At 41.7% G+C, this 18747-nt stretch overlaps 1 protein-coding gene and 1 long non-coding RNA gene across 6 annotated transcripts in view; one reads left to right on the forward strand and one right to left on the reverse strand.

The window, feature by feature from the left end:
* Nucleotides 1-18747, reverse strand: part of SLC24A2 (solute carrier family 24 member 2) — a 246140-nt gene that overhangs the window by 12675 nt on the left and 214718 nt on the right. For all 4 annotated transcript variants that reach the window (XM_067744485.1, XM_067744487.1, XM_067744484.1 and 1 more), the window contains one exon: nucleotides 4268-4357. In XM_067744485.1, coding sequence (XP_067600586.1) covers nucleotides 4268-4357 — 90 coding nt within the window. The remainder of the gene's footprint in view (nucleotides 1-4267; nucleotides 4358-18747) is intronic.
* Nucleotides 3509-18747, forward strand: LOC137227873 (uncharacterized). Of its 2 annotated transcripts, none has more exons than XR_010945036.1 (3): nucleotides 3509-5534; nucleotides 14419-15819; nucleotides 18588-18747. It is a non-coding gene; the product is annotated as an uncharacterized lncRNA (long non-coding RNA). The 2 variants fall into 2 exon arrangements; XR_010945037.1 differs by lacking the exon at nucleotides 3509-5534 and adding an exon at nucleotides 5700-5786.

Here is an 18747-nt window from a genome sequence, read left to right on the forward strand (position 1 = left end):
CAGAAGCTGGTTTAGCAGGGTCAGTTTACAAAGTGGGAAGTCACATGAATCATGACGAATTTTCACTGTACATCAAAACCCTGATGACTCTGGGTGGCTCTAGAAACACTTTCACTGAAGGAGAACCTGTTTTCAGAAGCTCCTTGTGAGTCTATTTCACTGAAGTGGGCTTTTGGCGAGTCAGAGGCAAGGTGATGGGTGCATGGATGGGACAGCACTCTGATCAAATCGGGGAGCATCAGAGGAGTTTACAGCTAGAAAGGACCTCAGTAGTCTCTTGGGGGAAATTCCTTTGTTTTCTAATAGAAATAAATAGCGAGGCCACTCAGAATCCATGTCCAGTGCTGCTCCCATATTCCATGACCCAGTTCCTTGCTGTGGTTCAGTGAGGATCTGCAAAATGGCATACGGGCTAAATGAGACGTGAGGTTGTATCTGCCTCTTAGCATTAACCGAGAATTAACATCCAGTTAACTAGATGAGGGATAGATTTGAATCACAGGTTTTCTTCACCCATGAAATTTACTAAGATGAAGATTCAAGATGTAAAAACAAAAAACTCCCCAAACTAAAGGAAAGTATGCACAAAGTGTTTTATGTGAAGGGCATTTATTTTTGGCCAAACAGTAGCCAAATAATTGTATTAACTAGCATTTATTATTGGTAAAACTGTGGATAACAAAATAGTTGAGCACCACATGGTGCACTTGTTATCTTTATAGCTTTTACAGTTTAGAAGTACAAGTGACAGAATTACAGCTACAGACTTAGAACAGAATCTGCTATTTTGATCAGCTGTCTGGATATTTTGAAAGAGAAAAGCACTTCTTTGGAGAAAAGAAAGAGGAACTTCTCATTCATTATTTGCTAGTAAGGCTTCTCTTTATGCACTTTATATTTCTGGGCTTTTTTTTAGTAATTATTATTGTTCCAGGCATTGTGTTTGTATTTATCTACAAGGGAATGAAAAGGAAACAGGATTGTGGAATGAAGATAATCATTAAAGAGTAGAGAAAGAGATGGAAGCCTGTAGGATGATGTTTCCTAGGATGACTAAGGAGAAATATCTAGAAAACAATATATTCCAATAAGTGAAAAAAATAACTTTTTTCCCTTTATCAGTACTTGGAAGAATAAAAATGATTATTAGGAAAGGCCATTATATATCTATAAATGGCAAACAAACACTCCTTTTAGCCTGGAAATCTGGAGGCTGAGAAGCAGCTTACCTTCTGCAATGATTTCTGCTGGGTATCGGTAGCAAACATCTTTCAACAAATGTAGAAAATAATGACTTTGGGGCAAACAGAACTTCTTCAGGGGATTTCTTCAGGATTTTTGGAAATATTAAGGAAGAGTAATCTGAGGTCAAATGTCAGTAAAATAACTGTGATAGGAATAATATAAAATATCTTGTAGGAATAATGCTTGGTTTATCAGCCAACATTTCCAGTGGATTTTGTTAGTGATGCCATATCTTCTTTCTGAAAAAATTAAGGTGTAATTTCCATACAGTAAAATTCACCCTTTAAAAAGAGCATACTGTTCTGTGAGCTTTGACAAATATATGCAGTCCTGTTTCTCCACATCCTCATCAACAAATGGTTATTGTCTGTCTTTTTGGTTGTAGTCATCCTAATGGCTGTGAAGTGGTATCTTATGTTTATTTTTATTGATTGATTGATTGATTGTGGTACGCGGGCCTCTCACTGCTGTGGCCTCTCCCGCTGCGGAGCACAGGCTCTGGACGCGCAGGCTCAGCAGCCATGGCTCACGGGCCCAGCCGCTCCGTGGCATGTGGGATCCTCCCGGACCGGGGCACGAACCCGTGTCCCCTACATCGGCAGGCGGACTCCCAATCACTGCGCCACCAGGGAAGCCCCTTATGTTTATTTTTAAACAACTTTATTGAGATATAATTCACATACCCTAAAAGTCCCCCATTTAAAGTATATGATTCAGCGGTTTTTTAGTATATTTATAGAGTTGTGCAACTATCACCAGAATTTAAGTTCAATTTTTCGTCATTCCAAGAAGAAACTCTATACCCGTTAGCAGTCACTTCCCATTGCCCTCCAACCCCCCCAACCCTAGGCAACTGTTACCTATTTTCTGCCTCTACAGATTTGCCTGTTATTCACATTTCATATAAATGGAATCATACAGCATGTGATCTCTTGTGACAGGCTGTTTTCACTTAGCATAATATTTTAGAGGTTTATTTACACTGTAGCATGTATCAGTATTTCATTCATTTTTATTGTAGAATAATATTCCACTGTGTGGATATACCACATTTTATTTACCCATACAAGTTGATGGACACCTGGATTGTTTCTACTTTTTGGCCATTATGAATGATGCTGCTGTGAACATTTGCATATAAATTGTGCAGATGTTTTCATTTCTCTTGGGTATATAGACAGTGGAATCACTGGATCATGTGGTAACTCTATGCTTAACATTTTCTGGAACTGCCAAGCTGTCTACAAAGTGGCTGCAGTGTTTTACATTCTTACCAGAAATATATCAGGTTTCCAATTTCTATACATCCTCTCTAACACTTGTTATTTTCTGTCTTTTTGATTATGTCCATCCAAGTGAGTGTGAAGTGGTATCTCACTGTGGTTTTAATTTGCATTCTCTAATGAATAACGATGTTGAATATCTTTTCTTGTGCTTATTAGCCATTTGCATACCTTTCTTGGTGAAATATCTACCCAAATCTTTTGTCCATCTTAAACATTAAGATGCCTGTAGACGCTTGCCTTCTCTATTATTGGGCTTCAAGAGCTTTTTATATATCCTGGATACAAGTGCTTTATCAGAGAGTATGATTTGAAAATATTTTCTCTCAGTCTGTGGTTTGTCTTTCCAATTTTTTGGGTTTTTTTTTTGGCTGTGCCACGTGGCTTATGGGATCTCAGTTCCCCAACCAGGGACTGAACCTGGGCCCTCGGCAGTGAGAGCGCAGAGTTCTAACCACTGGACAGGCAGGGAATTGCCTGTCTTTCCATTTTTTAAATGAGGTTTTCTGAAGAGCAGAAGTTTTACTTTTGATGACATTTAGTTAATCATTTTTTTTTTTAATGGATCATGGTTTGGTGTTATATCATAGAACTCTTTGCCTATCCCATGGTTATGGGGATTTTCTGTTTTCTTCTAGATGTTTTTAGCTCTTACGTTTAGAACTATCGTGCATTTTGAGTTAAGTTTTTTTTATTTTTTGTTTTTTTTGAGTTAAGTTTTGAGTATCGCAGGTGGTAAATGTCTAAGTTCATTTATTTTGGCATATAGAAATCCAATTATTCCAGCAGCATTTGTTGAGAAGTCTATCCACATATGTCCTTGGTGTATATTTCCTTATTTCAAATTGCTATATTTTATTTCTGTTAAGTATAATAATTTTAAGGGTATATTAGACAAAGAATACAAGTGGGCAGTTGGAATTTATGTAGTTTATAATAGAGATTAAAAGCATAAGTTTTGGAGCTGCAGAGTGCTGGGTTAGAATCTCAGTCCTGCTTTTTACTACCTAAATGATCCTGGGCATTTTTTTTTTAATTAGCTCTAAGCTTAACTCTTTATCTGTAAACTGTGGATAATAATAGTACCTCCCTCATAGAAATTATACCCATGTACAAAGACAAAGGGATGTGAATTACCTGGCATGTAGTATACATTCAATCAATAATGGTAACCATTACTATCTTTGAGAATGTAAGACCTTTGCATCGCATTCCTCCATTCATGTGTTGCAACGAACAATTCCTGAGAGTTTATTCTGGTGATGGGCATTATGGCTGGTAGTGAATTAAAAGTAGTAAAAGGGAAATACATCATCATTTTTGTAAATGGAGGCTCAAGGAAGAGACCATTTTGTCTCCAGTTCTTTCCCTAAGAGCCAGTTGGATGAAAACATGAGGTGAGTGGCTGCCCAAGAGAGAGTAAGTGCTGCTGAGCCAGGAAAAACTCTGACATTCCTCCAGGCCTGGGTTGGCCTGGCTTCAGGCTGTAGAGGGCAAGAAGCAGTGAGACTTGCCTTTCCTCCACATGGCTGTCTGGGGCTGTGCCGATTTGAGTCCACACTATAGGGAAGGGCCAGGAGACAAGGGAAAGTTAAGTGGAATAAATTCCTTCAGTCCTGGAATATGTAATTTGTTAGATGCAATACTGTTGTGACAGTTTCAGAAAGCAAACACACTGGTTAGCCACTTAGCAACCAAGAGAAAATCCAAGCAGATGTGTGTCACTCTCAAGGCATTACCTGATGTGCCCACCAGACCATCAAGTAAGAGAATACTGCGATCCAGGTGATGGAGCCGAAGAACGTGATGGGAAAAAACTTCCTTGATGACTGAAAGAGAACCAGAAAGAGGAGAGAATGTGAGTGCTAACTGAGGTGATCTGATAGCTCAAAGCCAAGACCACCAATTCAGCAACTTCTCCCTCACTGCCCGCAGTCCTGGTAGAATTAGCAATCAAAATAAATGACCAAGCGTTGGTCAAGCTGGGACGTTAAGATTCTCTCTTGAGGATGTGAAATTGGTGGAAGCCAAACCATCCCAAAGCTAGTTTCTGAGATGGAAGTCTTTTGAAGAGAATGTCTGTTCCTGTTGCTGGTTTCTCAGAGGCTCTCTGCTCCTGCCCTTTCCAAGGCTTGGTTTCTCAGTCTTGCCTTCAGTCCCTCAATTCCCCACATTCTCTCTCCCTCTCCTGCTCCCTTTTCTACCTTCTCTTCAATTTCATGAGAATCAGTTTCTATTGTTTCAACCCATGTATCCTAATAATCCATATGCCAGAAAGCCTACGGGATTAATTACATTTAGCAAGAAGGAGCAATAGTTTCCAAAATACACTGGCTCATTTTACGGTCCCATGAATTATGAGGAAAAGCCACACAGAAGGAGCCATCACCACAATTAATACAGATTCCTGAGGATGGCCAGTCTCCAGGACGTTGGAGCCACACAAGTATCAACAGCAGATGCTCACTTGTGCTGCTCTCCACGGGGGTGGCACAGTAGATGTTCTTGGGAATGCTTTCTCTCCTGTTCTCCACCCCTAACTATGTTCTATCCAATTATGCTTCTAGCCCTGGGCTTTGTGCAATCTCAGGCTTATAGTATGAGCACTTTTAAAGTTTCTTTCAAACATCAGCCAAAATCAGACACTCAAAATGCAGTGTTTCTTATCCATCCCACTATAGGGAAACCCACGCTTGCACCGGATGGTAGTGGTGTCCTGTTGATGCCCTTTTTGCAAAACTGGGATCGTTTAAAACATGCTCAGATAACAGGATGCTCTCAGAGAGTCTCTCATTTATCATTGCCAAACACTTTTTCTTTCAAAGCTTTCCACTTTGAGAAACAATCTCATTTTTTGCTTTGATAACGCCATCCAATTTTGTCCAGAGAAATGAATCCTGGAGTTGACCTGGATGAAAGCTATCTCACTTGTCTGAAGAGCTGACCTTGGGCAGTCACATAGAACACTTCTGCCATGGCTTTTGAGAGCTTCATTAAAAGGAAAAGGTAAACCTGTATATGGTAATCTTTTGAATATCTTTAACGATGAACACAGTCTATTGCCCCAAACAGGCTTATGTTCTCTCTATTAATTTCAAGTTTTTAATATATGTTTTCATTATCATTCACATGGTTCTATTAAATTTCACAATAACCATTTCTTTCTTTCAATGGTTGTGGTTTTTCTTGGGCCTTTTGTTAGCTGGGATGTCTGGAAGACCAGTGGGCTTGATTAAATTGGGGAAAGCATTAACGACGGTGAGTAGCCACAACCTTATTCTTAAATGCTTCCCCCTACTCCTTCCCTTTCTTCGAAGGAAAATATTTCAGCCAAAGACTCAGACTCCTTCTGGGGACCTAAGCACTATTTAATGGGTTATGGGAAAAAAGTCATCAAATTTTCAAAGTGGAGCTTGAGACATTCACTTCGAAAGCAAATTCCTTTAAAGCAAGGGGTTCAGCTGGATTCTGGAGACCAGATTCCCTGAGCCTTGGAATTGCCAGTGCCAAGAAATCAATTTTTCCCAGGCAAGGCATTCAGATGATTAGAGTCCCTATTCTTTTCCTCTGGCCGCAAGTCACTGTTTCAGGATCCTAGGTGTGATGAGGGCTTCATCTCCCACGCCATGCTCTATCACAGGGGAGAGAAGGGCCCCCTCTTGTGATGTGGGACCACCCATGTGGTTTGAGCAGTAGCCAATCCTTAGCTTGACTTTGAGCATCCTGGGAGGGAACAGAGTACCATCTCCACACTTTATGACATGGCACGTGGACTGGATATCCTGGGAGAGTCCTCATTTCATAGGTATGGCCCCTTTCCAGGTTAGCTCACTTACTAAGTATGTAACTATTATTTTATTATTGTTTAATTTTTTTGTACCTTTGCATGTCTGTTCATTGATACAGCATCACAAGTCAGAATCAAATTATTTGAACATATTTCTCATCTAAAAAATATCATCCCTGAACCATAGACCATTCCCAGTCAAAAGGCAGAAAGTAAGGAATCGGACTAAGGATTTAAAGGTGCTAAGTTTACACCAACATATTATTGAAAACCTCTGTGTTTCAAAATTTGATGCTTATGCGTCTTAATGAAGAAGCCAATTAGTCATTAGTGGACATCTAAAGGTACCTAGTATTGGATTAGGAACTCATTGAAAAAAAGGTTTAAAAATATTTTTTCTTTGTAAAATTTCAGGTCTTCATCATTAACTAGGGGTAGGTAAAGGCTGGGCACTTACGCTGTACCCAGATCTTGAACTAGACATGAAATTCAAATCTAGGCCTCTCTGACTATATAAGCACGCATTCCTAGATGTTAGGAATCTAGGTTATACTCATTCCTAAAGAAAGACAGGGCCGAGAATGCTCAAAATATACCCGACTTTGGACACATAATGATCATCATCATCATAATACTAGCCTATGCTCTGAATGTCAGCAAATAAAGAGCCTCAGGGAAATACAGACTAGCATTCCAGCTGTACAACCGTCTGCCTCACCCAGCCTCCCATATTGTTCCTGCTTTGGAAGCATCAACCTTTCATGCATCAACAGTTTGGTTAAGTGTTTCCCCGACTGTCAAAGTACCTTACCATTTCCAATCTCACAGCCCAGGTAATTCCTTCTTTCGTTTTTTTCTGGACTATTTCCCTTCTTTGGACTCTGTGGTCTCATTCCAGTTATCACTGCCCAGTAGCACGTGTACTCTTATTTAGTTACCAGTCTCATTGGAAGGAAGAAAAGAGCTCCTGAAGCCAAGGTCTGATGTGTCAATTTATGGTTAGTAATGGCGGTTCATCCTGACATCTGCTGGGATGGACCTCATACCAATTAGCAAAAAGCAAATTGTATCCATGTGTTGGCTGGCACATGTGTCCATTTGGTTCCAATGTAATGGTTTACTTGTATAATTGACAGCTAATATTCTCATTAGAAGTTTTTAGTACATCAGAGTGATATTTTCTTGGCTTAAAAAACATTACTGGACATTAGCTGGTCGCACAAATTGGCTATCTCCTAACTTATTTAAATTCGACAAATATTCACTAAGCATCTCCTCTGTGCAAGGTTCTGCGGCATACATATTTAACAGAGTTCTCCAAAGCAATCCTGTTAAAGATTAAAAGTATGGTCTCTGGATTACTATGACCAGTACTGAAATCCTTGCTCATCAATTACCAGCTCTGTGCCCTGAGACAAATTATTTAATCGCTCTAAATCTCAGTTACTTTCTCTGTAAAATGGGAGGAATAACAATGTCTAGTAGTTCTGAGGATTTCCACACACATGAAGTGTCTAGCAAACTGCCTGGCACAGAACAAGTGCTTGGATAGTAATGGCAGATGTTATTAGACAATATTAAGCTCATTTTGATTTTTAAGAGTTAAGAAAACAAACTCAGGGAGGTGAAAGTGACTGCAGAGATATGGCCTAGAGTCTTGGCTTTGCTTCTTATTAGCTGGTTTTGCTTGGACAAGTCACTCAACTTCTCAGGGCCTCAATCACTCCATCCTTGCTAGAACCGTGCTTGGTACATAGTAGACACAATAAATACTTGGTGAATGAACCAATGCATGACAGAAATTGCAAAAACCTAGCTGGGTTCTGAAGCACCTTCCTAGCTCTGATGGGTCATATTTTGATATCTCATGAGATGCATTCTTGTTTTGTAAGAACATCCATCCTAGGCCATGAGAAAATAAAACTTTTGGGGTCTTTGCTTCCTTTATTATTTTCAATTTTCATCAAAGACATATTCCTCATTAAGGTTTGCATTTCAGTTCTTGTACTTCTAAAAGCCATTAATTTAAAAAAACTATAAAAGTGAAGCCCACCATTAATTATCTGAGCTGGAAGAATGCATAATTCAACAAGCACTGTCATATAATTTGCATATAAATGAAGTGTAAATAAAAGCAAGTGGGAGTATTATTTACTCTGAAACTAGATGTATACCTTAAAAAAAAATCGGGGAGGGGAAGATGGCGGAAGAGTAAGATGTGGAGATCACCGTCCTCCCCACAGATACACCAGAAATACATCTACACGCGGAGCAACTCCTACAGAACACCTACTGAATGCTGGCAGAAGACCTCAGACCTCCCAAAAGGCAAGAAACCCCCTACGTACCTGGGTAGGGCAAAAGAAAAAAAGAAAAAACAGAGACAAAAGAATAGGGACGGGACCTGCACCAGTGGGAGGGAGCTGTGAAGGAGGAAAGGTTTCCACACACTAGGAAGCCCCTTTGCGGGCAGAGCCTGCGGGAGGCGGAGGGGGGAGCTTTAGAGCCATGGAGGAGAGCACAGCAACAGGGGTGCGGAGGGCAAAGCGGGGAGATTCCCGCACAGAGGATCGGTGCTGACCAGCACTCACCAGCCCGAGAGGCTTGTCTGCTCATCCGCCGGGGCGGGCGGGGCTGCGAGCTGAGGCTCGGGCTTTGGTCGGAGCGCAGGGAGAGGACTGGGGTTGGCTGCGTGAACACAGCCTGCAGGAGGGAGTCTGGGAAAAGGTCTGGAGCTGCTGAAGAGGCAAGAGACTTTTTCTTCCCTCTTTGTTTCCTGGTGCGCGAGGAGAGGGGTTTAAAAGCGCTGCTTAAAGGAGCTCCAGAGACGGGCGCGAGCCGCGGCTGAAAGCACGGACCCCAGAGGCGGGCATGAGACGCTAAGGCTGCTGCTGCTGCCACCAAGAAGCCTGTGTGCGAACACAGGTCACTATCCACACCCTCCGTCTGGGGAGCCTGTGCAGCCCGCCACTGCCAGGTTCCCGGGATCCAGGGACAACTTCCCCGGGAGAACGCACGGCAGGCCTCAGGCTGGTGCAACGTCACGCCAGCCTCTGCCGCCGCAGGCTCGCCCCGCACTCCGTGCCCCTCCCTCCCCCCCCGGCCTGAGTGAGCCAGAGCCCCCGAATCAGCGGCTCTTTTAACCCTGTCCTGTCTGAGCAAAAAACAGACGCCCTCCAGCGACCTACACGCAGAGGCAGGGCCAAATCCAAAGCTGAGCCCTGGGAGCTGTGAGAACAAAGAAGCGAAAGGGAAATCTCCCCCAGCAGCCTCAGAAGCAGTGGATTAAAGCTCCACAATCAACTTGATGTACCCTGCATCTGGGGAATACATGAATAGACAACGAGTCATCCCAAATTGAGGAGATGGGCTTCGAGAGCAAGATCTATGATTTTTTTCCCCTTTTCCTCTTTTTGTGAGTGTGTATGTGTATGCTTCTGTGTGAGATTTTGTCTGTATAGCTTTGCTTCCACCATTTGTCCTAAGGTTCTATCTGTCCCTTTTTTTTTCTAAATATTTTTTAATTTAATAACTTTATTATATTTTACTTTATTTTATTTTACTGTATCTTCTTTCTTTCTTTCCTTTTTCCTTCCTTCCCTCCTTCCTTCCTTCCTCCCTCCCTCCCTCCTTTCTTTCTTTCCTTCTTCCTTCCTTCCCTCCTTTCTTTCTTTCTTTCTTCCTACTTCTACTAATTCTTTCTCTCCACTTTTTCTCCCTTTTATTCTGAGCCGTGTGGATGAAAGGCTCTTGGTGCTGCAGCCAGGAGTCAGTGCTGTGTCTCTGAGATGGGAGAGCCAACTTCAGGACACTGGTCCACAAGAGACCTCCCAGCTCCACTTAATATCAAATGGCAAAAATCTCCCAGAGATCCTCCATCTCAACACCAGCACCCAGCTTCACTCAACCACCAGCAAGCTACAGTGCTGGACATCCTATGCCAAACAACTAGCAAGACAGGAACACAACCCCACCCATTAGCAGAGAGGCTGCCTAAAATCATAATAAGTCCACAGACACCCCAAAACACACCACCAGATGTGGACCTGCCCACCAGAGAGACAAGATCCAGCCTCATCCACCAGAACACAGGCACTAGTCCCCTCCACCAGGAAGCCTACACAACCCACTGAATCAACCTCAGCCACTGGGGACAGACACCAAAAACAATGGGAACTACGAACCTGCAGCCTGTGAAAAGGAGACCCCAAACACAGTACTTTCACCAATGGACAGATCATCCAAAATGAAAATAAATAAGGAAACACAAGCTTTAAATGATACATTAAACAAGATGGACTTAATTGATACGTATAGGCCACTCCATCCAAAAACAACAGAATACACATTTTTCTCAAGTGCTCATGGAACATTCTCCAGGATAGATCATATCTTGGGTCACAAATCAAGCCTTGGTAAATTTAAGAAAATTGAAATTGTATCAAGTATCTTTTCCAACCACAACGCCATGAGACTAGATATCAATTACGGGAGAAGATCTGTAAAAAACACAAACACATGGAGGCTAAACAATACACTACTTAATAACGAAGTGATCACTGAAGAAATCAAAGAGGAAACCAAAAAATACCTAGAAACAAATGACAATGGAGACACGACGACCCAAAACCTATGGGCTGCAGCAAAAGCAGTTCTAAGAGGGAAGTTTATAGCAATACAAGCCCACCTTAAGAAACAGGAAACGTCTTGAATAAACAACCTAACCTTGCACCTAAAGCAATTAGAGAAAGAAGAAGAAAAAACCCCAAAGTTAGCAGAAGGAAAGAAATCATAAAAATCAGATCAGAAATAAATGAAAAAGACATGAAGGAAACAATAGCAAAGATCAATAAAACTACAAGCTGGTTCTTTGAGAAGATAAACAAAATAGATAAACCATTAGCCAGACTCATCAAGAAAAAAAGGGAGAAGACTCAAATCAATAGAATTAGAAATGAAAAAGGAGAAGTAACAACTGACACTGCAGAAATACAAAAGCTCCTGAGAGATTACTACAAGCAACTCTATGCCAATAAAATGGACAACCTGGAAGAAATGGACAAATTCTTAGAAATGCACAACCTGCCAAGACTTAATCAGGAAGAAATAGAAAATATGAACAGACCAATCACAGGCACTGAAATTGAAACTGTGATTAAAAATCTTCCAACAAACAAAAGCCCAGGACCAGATGGCTTCACAAGGCAAATTCTATCAAACATTTAGAGAAGAGCTAACACCTATCCTTCTCAAAGTCTTCCAAAATATAGCAGAGGGAGGAACACTCCCAAATTCATTCTACGAGGCCACCATCACCTTGATACCAAAACCAGACAAGGATGTCACAGAGAACGAAAACTACAGGCCAATATCACTGATGAACATAGATGTAAAAATCCTCAACAAAATACTAGCAAACAGAATCCAACAGCACATTAAAAGGATCATACACCATGATCAAGTGGGGTTTATTCCAGGAATGCAAGGATTCTTCAATATACACAAATCTATCAACGTGATACACCATATTAACAAATTGAAGGAGAAAAACCATATGATCATCTCAATAGATGCAGAGAAAGCTTTTGACAAAATTCAACACCCATTTATGATAAAAACCCTGCAGAGAGTAGGCATAGAGGGAACTTTCCTCAACATAATAAAGGCCATATATGACAAACCCACAGCCAACATTGTCCTCAATGGTGAAAAACTGAAACCATTTCCACTAAGATCAGGAACAAGACAAGGTTGCCCACTCTCACCACTCTTATTCAATATACTTTTGGAAGTTTTAGCCACAGCAATCAGAGAAGAAAAGGAAATAAAAGGAATCCAAATTGGAAAAGAAGAAGTAAAGCTGTCACTGTTTGCAGATGACATGATACTATACATAGAGAATCCTAAAGATGCTACCAGAAAACTACTAGAGCTAATCAATGAACTTGGTAAAGTTGCAGGATACAAAATTAATGCACAGAAATCTCTGGCATTCCTATACACTAATGATGAAAAATCTGAAAGTGAAATCAAAGAAAACACTCCCATTTGCCATTGCAACAAAAAGAATAAAATATCTAGGAATAAACCTACCTAAGGAGACAAAAGACCTGTATGCAGAAAATTATAAGACACTGATGAAAGAAATTAAAGATGATACAAATAGATGGAGAGATATACCATGTTCTTGGATTAGAAGAATCAACATTGTGAAAATGACTCTACTACCCAAAGCAATCTACAGATTCAATGCAATCCCTATCAAACTACCACTGGCATTTTTCACAGAACTAGAACAAAAAATTTCACAATTTTTATGGAAACACAAAAGACCCCGAATATCCAAAGCAATCTTGAGAATGTAAAACGGAGCTGGAGGAATCAGACTCCCTGACTTCAGACTATACTACAAAGCTACAGTAATCAAGATAGTATGGTACTGGCACAAAAACAGAAATATAGATCAATGGAACAGGATAGAAAGCCCAGAGATAAACCCACACACATATGGTCACCTTATCTTTGATAAAGGAGGCAGGAATGTACAGTGGAGAAAGGACAGCCTCTTCAGTAAGTGGTGCTGAGAAAACTGGACAGGTACATGTAAAAGTATGAGATTAGATCACTCCCTAACACCATACACAAAAATAAGCTCAAAATGGATTAAAGACCAAAATGTAAGGCCAGAAACTATCAAACTCTTAGAGGAAAACATAGGCAGAACACTCTATGACATAAATCACAGCAAGATCCTTTCTGACCCACCTCCTAGAGAAATGGAAATAAAAACAAAAATAAACAAATGGGACCTAATGAAACTTCAAAGCTTTTGCACAGCAAAGGAAACCATAAACAAGACCAAAAGACAACCCTCAGAATGGGAGAAAATAGTTGCAAATGAAGCAACTGACAAAGGATTAATTTCCAAAATTTACAAGCAGCTCAATAACAAAAAAACAAACAACCCAATCAAAAAATGGGCAGAAGATCTAAATAGACATTTCTCCAAAGAAGATATACAGACTGCCAACAAGCACATGAAAGAATGCTCAACATCATTAATCATTAGAGAAATGCAAATCAAAACTACAATGAGATATCATCTCACACCAGTCAAAATGGCCATCATCAAACAATCTAGAAACAATAAATGCTGGAGAGGGTGTAGAGAAAAGGGAACACTCTTACACTGCTGGTGGGAATGTGAATTGGTTCAGCCACTATGGAGAACAGTATGGAGGTTCCTTAAAAAACTACAAACTACCATATGACCCAGCAATCCCACTACTGGGCATATCCCCTGATAAAACCATAATTCAAAAAGAGTCATGTACCAAAATGTTCATTGCAGCTCTATTTACAATAGCCCGGAGATGGAAACAACCTAAGTGCCCATCATTGGATGAATGGATAAAGAAGGTGTGGCACATATATACAATGGAATATTACTTAGCCATAAAATGAAATGAAATTGAGCTATTTGTAATGAGGTGGATAGACCTAGAGTCTGTCATACAGAGTGAAGTAAGTCAGAAAGAGAAAGACAAATACCGTATGCTAACACATATATATGGAATTTAAGAAAAAGAAAATGTCATGAAGAACCTAGGGGTAAGAGAGGAATAAAGACACAGACCTACTGGAGAATGGACTTGAGGATATGGGGAGGGGGAAGGGTGAGCTGTGACAAAGCGAGAGAGAGGCATGGACATATATACACTAACAAACGTAAGGTAGATAGCTAGTGGGAAGCAGCCACATAGCACAGGGATATCAGCTCGGTGCTTTGTGACCGCCTGGAGGGGTGGGATAGGGAGGGTGGGAGGGAGGGAGATGCAGGAGGGAAGAGATATGGGAACATATGTATATGTATAACTGATTCACTTTGTTATAAAGCAGAAACTAACACATCATTGTAAAGCAATTATACCCCAATAAAGATGTTAAAAAAAATCGTGTTTTCATTGTAATTATTGTCAAGGTTTGTGATGCTCATCTCCGTGGGTAATTCAAAAACTACTCAGGAGGCAGAGCTGCCAGGCTCTGAGGAGTAGCAAGTGTCTATTAATTGATAGTTTTCTCTTCTGTCTCTCCTCTCCCTAGATAATTTTTCAAGAGGCCCTTGTGGCAGGACATGAGGACCATGGCAGACTGCAAAAATGACCGCATCACTTTGCAATTCCTCCCATGAAGAGATGAGGTCTATTTCCCAAGCCTCTGAATCTGGGCTGGCCTTATGCCTTGCATTGACTAATAGAATGTGGTGGAAATGACAGTGTGCAGATTCTGAACTAGATCTTTGTGGCTTTGCGGCTTTCACTTTCACTACTCTTTCATTTTCACTACATTCACTACTCCATCATGTGAATAAGCCCAGGCTAGCCTGCTTAAGGATACAAGACCAGTGGAACAGAGACAAGGTGTTCCAGCTGACACACGCCTATACCAACCAGCCCTCAGCCGTATAAGTAAGTAGCAGAACTGTCAGGCTGAGCCCCACCTAAATCACCGACTCATAGAATTATGGGCCAAAAAAATGCGTGTTGTTTTAAGCCACTAAGTTTTGGGGTGGTGTGTTACACAGCAAGAGCTAACTGACACAAGATCAAGCCTAATGAAACTCAGCTGAGCATGAGTAAGAAGCCACCTACTGGCCTTTGTATCAATCGGCATGCTTTCGTTCGGCATTTCATGTACGCAAAGAATGACCATATAACTCAAACCGGCATGCTTTGAGAGTAAACTCGGACTATCTCAGGCAAACGGGGATATATGGTCACCTTAAATTAGCAATATTGTACTGATAGTTATCTCTTTATGCTTTCCTGAATCACAGAATGTCACCGCTGGCAGTGAATCTAGAGAGCTTCCTCCACTCCTGTATTTCACAGAGGAGGAAATATGGGGTCCAGAGTTGAGAAGTAACTTTCCCATGATTGCACAGCTCATGAATCGTGTGGGAAAAGCCACTGTAGTAAATGGTAGCATGAGAACGCTCCAGAGTCAGGAGACTTGGGTTCGAGTCTAGCTGCTCTCACTAGGACAGCTGTGCAATCTTGCTCTGTAGTTCTATGTGGTCATGCTTTGTTTCCTCTACTGAGTTTAGAGCATCCTAAAAATGGAAATTGTGACTGATGTGTCTTTATATCTCTTTTAGGGCATAAGCCTGATGCCTGGCATATAATAGGTGCTCAATAAATATTTGCTGAGGAAATCTAGAAACACCCAGTGTTCTACCTAGGAGTCTCATTTCTGCTTGGAACAGCACATGGTATACTCAGAAAGAAACAGAAAAAAATCCAGTCCATCCAGGGATGGCCCTTGGGGGTGCAGTGAGGAAAAGCCCCATTGGCTACCCCAGCGCACGCTGCAGGGGCTGGCTCCCACGGGATGCTGCTCAGCGAATGACCAGTCAGCAGTACTACAGGGGGGACATCATGTTCAGCTGTATTTGCTTGCTTTGAACCCCTCAGGATAAGAGTATCAGCCTCTGTTTCGATCCAGGTAACTACAGCCATGGTGGAATCCTGTTTGCTGTCTAGGAGTTACAGGTTGAGAACTCTGATCTTCCCTAACAGTTTCCTTGACCTATCAGATCAGATCACGGAGGGGACGAACACTTTGCCAGCCTTTGCTCTAAAAGTCCCATGCAACCCTGAGATTCTAGGGCCTTGAGTCATAGGCAGCTTCCTCCCATTCCTGCACATCTTCCTGATGGCTTCAGCAGTTGTGTGCTGACATCAATCACTCATTTGTTAAAAATTTATTTATTTTTAATTAATTTATTTTTTTTGCGGTACGCAGGCTCACTGCTGTGGCCTCTCCCGTTGCAGAGCACAGGCTCTGGACACGGAGGCTCAGCGGCCATGGCTCACGGGCCCAGCCGCTCCGTGGCATGTGGGATCTTCCCGGACCGGGGCACGAACCCGTGTCCCCTGCATTGGCAGGCGGACTCTCAACCACTGCGCCACCAGGGAAGCCCTAAAAATTTATTTTTAAAACTATTATTAAAATTTTAAAATTGAGGTATAGTTGATTTATAATATTGTGTTAGTTTCAGGTGTACAGTACAGCAATTCAGTTATATATTGGGTTAGTCAAAAATTTTGTTCAGCTTTAAGTGAAAATAAAAGACACATTTTTCATTTTCACCAAGAATTTTACTGAACAATGTATTCACTAACCGAACGAACTTTTTGGCCAACCCAATATATATTATATGCATTCTTCTTCAGATTCTCTTCCCTTATAGGTTATTACAAGATATTGAGTATAGTTCCCTGTGCTATACAGCAGGTCCTTGTTAGTTATCTACTTGATAACATCAGTCAGTCTTATCAGTGAACCAGACCCCTCTACTCTGGGCCATATCACTCTAGGCCTGCTGTGGGGATTTAGAAAACCCTGTCTGTCTCCCTGATTTTCCTCCCTGAGTTAAGCAAAAGCATCGGACTAAACAGCAGAGCAATGGCGACAGAGAGAGAGAGACAGAGAGGATGATGGGTGAGTGCATGTGAGCACACACATCTCAGAAATGTTAATGTGATGGGAGCCAAGAAGAAACCGAACGCATTCCAGCTATTTGGCTGCAGGTTTCCAGGAAGCCAGGCCTTTGCATACAGCAGATGCTCTGTAACAGCATCTTGAACAAAGAAACCCGGATAGCACCTTAAGTGAGCCACACCTGCTACATTCACCCTTTCCTAGGAATTGTCTAATGTCAGGAGTCCTTAAATGAGGGGTCATTCCTGGCCTGTACTTGACAAGACAAGGCTCTCTATCAGGCTGGATTATTTCTAGGTCAGGGTAACGAGACAGGATTTTTCTCCAGTCTTTTTCAAGGGAGGAAGGTGTGATCATCACAGGGCTCTTGAAGAGGGATGCTACATTATGCTGGATGTTACCACAGTATTCTATTCCAAATGCTTTTAGAAATAATGTTTTCAGATTTCTACCTTCTGGCGTCAAGAAATATGAGGAAGAGGGGCTTCCCTGGTGGCGCAGTGGTTGAGAGTCCGCCTGCCGATGCAGGGGACGCAGGTTCATGCCCCGGTCCGGGAAGATCCCACATGCTGCGGAGCAGCTAGGCCCGTGAGCCATGGCCACTGAGCCTGCACGTCCGGAGCCTGTGCTCCGCAATGGGAGAGGCCACAGCAGTGAGAGGCCCGCGTACCACCAAAAAAAAAAAGAAATATGAGGAAGAGCCCAAGCTGTGTGGTCACATGGGCCTGGGTCTGAATCTCAGCTCTATGCCCTAGGAAGTGACCAGGCTTGAGCTAGTTAACTTTTTGCCTAAGTTTCTTTATACTTATGCCAATTATATGTGTATATATATATATATATATAATTATATATATATAGTGCAGGCATATATATATATATATATATGTATATGCCCATACTAGATGTTTTCTGAGATTTACAATAGAATTTATGGAGTATACCAAGGATAGAGCATGATACATAGTAGGTACACACGTTTGTTGAATGAGTACGTGTGTGTATAGGGCCATAATAAAAAGTAGAGCTGTTTCTCCTTATCTCTCATTAGTTCTTTCACCCTTTGGGACAGTGGCCCAGGAACCCAGTTTGACACTACTGGGAAAGGATGTTCTTTTGATCTGATCTACATTCAGATTGTACTTTGCTGATTATAAGATGGTATTGTGTTCACAGCATCCAGTACATAATAGCGGCAGATAATAATATTGATTATGGTAATGATAATAATACTGGTGGGAGCAGATCAGACATACAGGCATTTACACCAGACGAAAGCATTTCTGTAAATTATTTTTTGAATCGAACGAATAATTCACGTACACAAATATTCAACAAAATGTGAGTCACCCTTCTGCCTCAGACCTTCAGTTCCCCTTTGCAGAGACAATCACCGTAGTGGTTTTAAACCATGGTCGCAAGTTCTCTGAAACTGCTACCATCAAGGGTGTCATATGCTATAGGACACTGATATATTCTAGGGAGACTTCTTATCTCCTCCCCTTTAATCAAGACAGACTTACGACTGCTTTGAGCAGTAGGGTTCAGTGGAGGTGACTCTGTGACTGCTGAGACTAGGCCATCAGAGACAATGCAGCTTCTCCTTGTGTTGCTAGAACACTCACTCTTGGAGTCCTGATCTCTTATGTAAGACATCTGACTATCCTGACGCCTCCATACCGTGAGAAAACCCTAGTCACGTAGAGAGGCCACGTTAGGCTCTCCAGTAGACAGTCCCAGCTGAGCCCAGAATTTGAATCATCTCTGCCCAGGTGCCAGAAACGTGAGCCAGGACATCTCCAGATGATTCCAGCCCCCAGCCACCTGAGTCTTCCCAGCTGAGGCCCCAAACACTGTGGAGCAGAGACCAGCCATCCCCAACGTGTCCACAGGATCCACGAGCAGAATAAAATGGTTGTCATTTCATTACCA

Source organism: Pseudorca crassidens, chromosome 7 (assembly GCF_039906515.1).
Source record: "Pseudorca crassidens isolate mPseCra1 chromosome 7, mPseCra1.hap1, whole genome shotgun sequence".
In the NCBI taxonomy this organism is placed as follows: Eukaryota; Metazoa; Chordata; class Mammalia; order Artiodactyla; family Delphinidae; genus Pseudorca; species Pseudorca crassidens.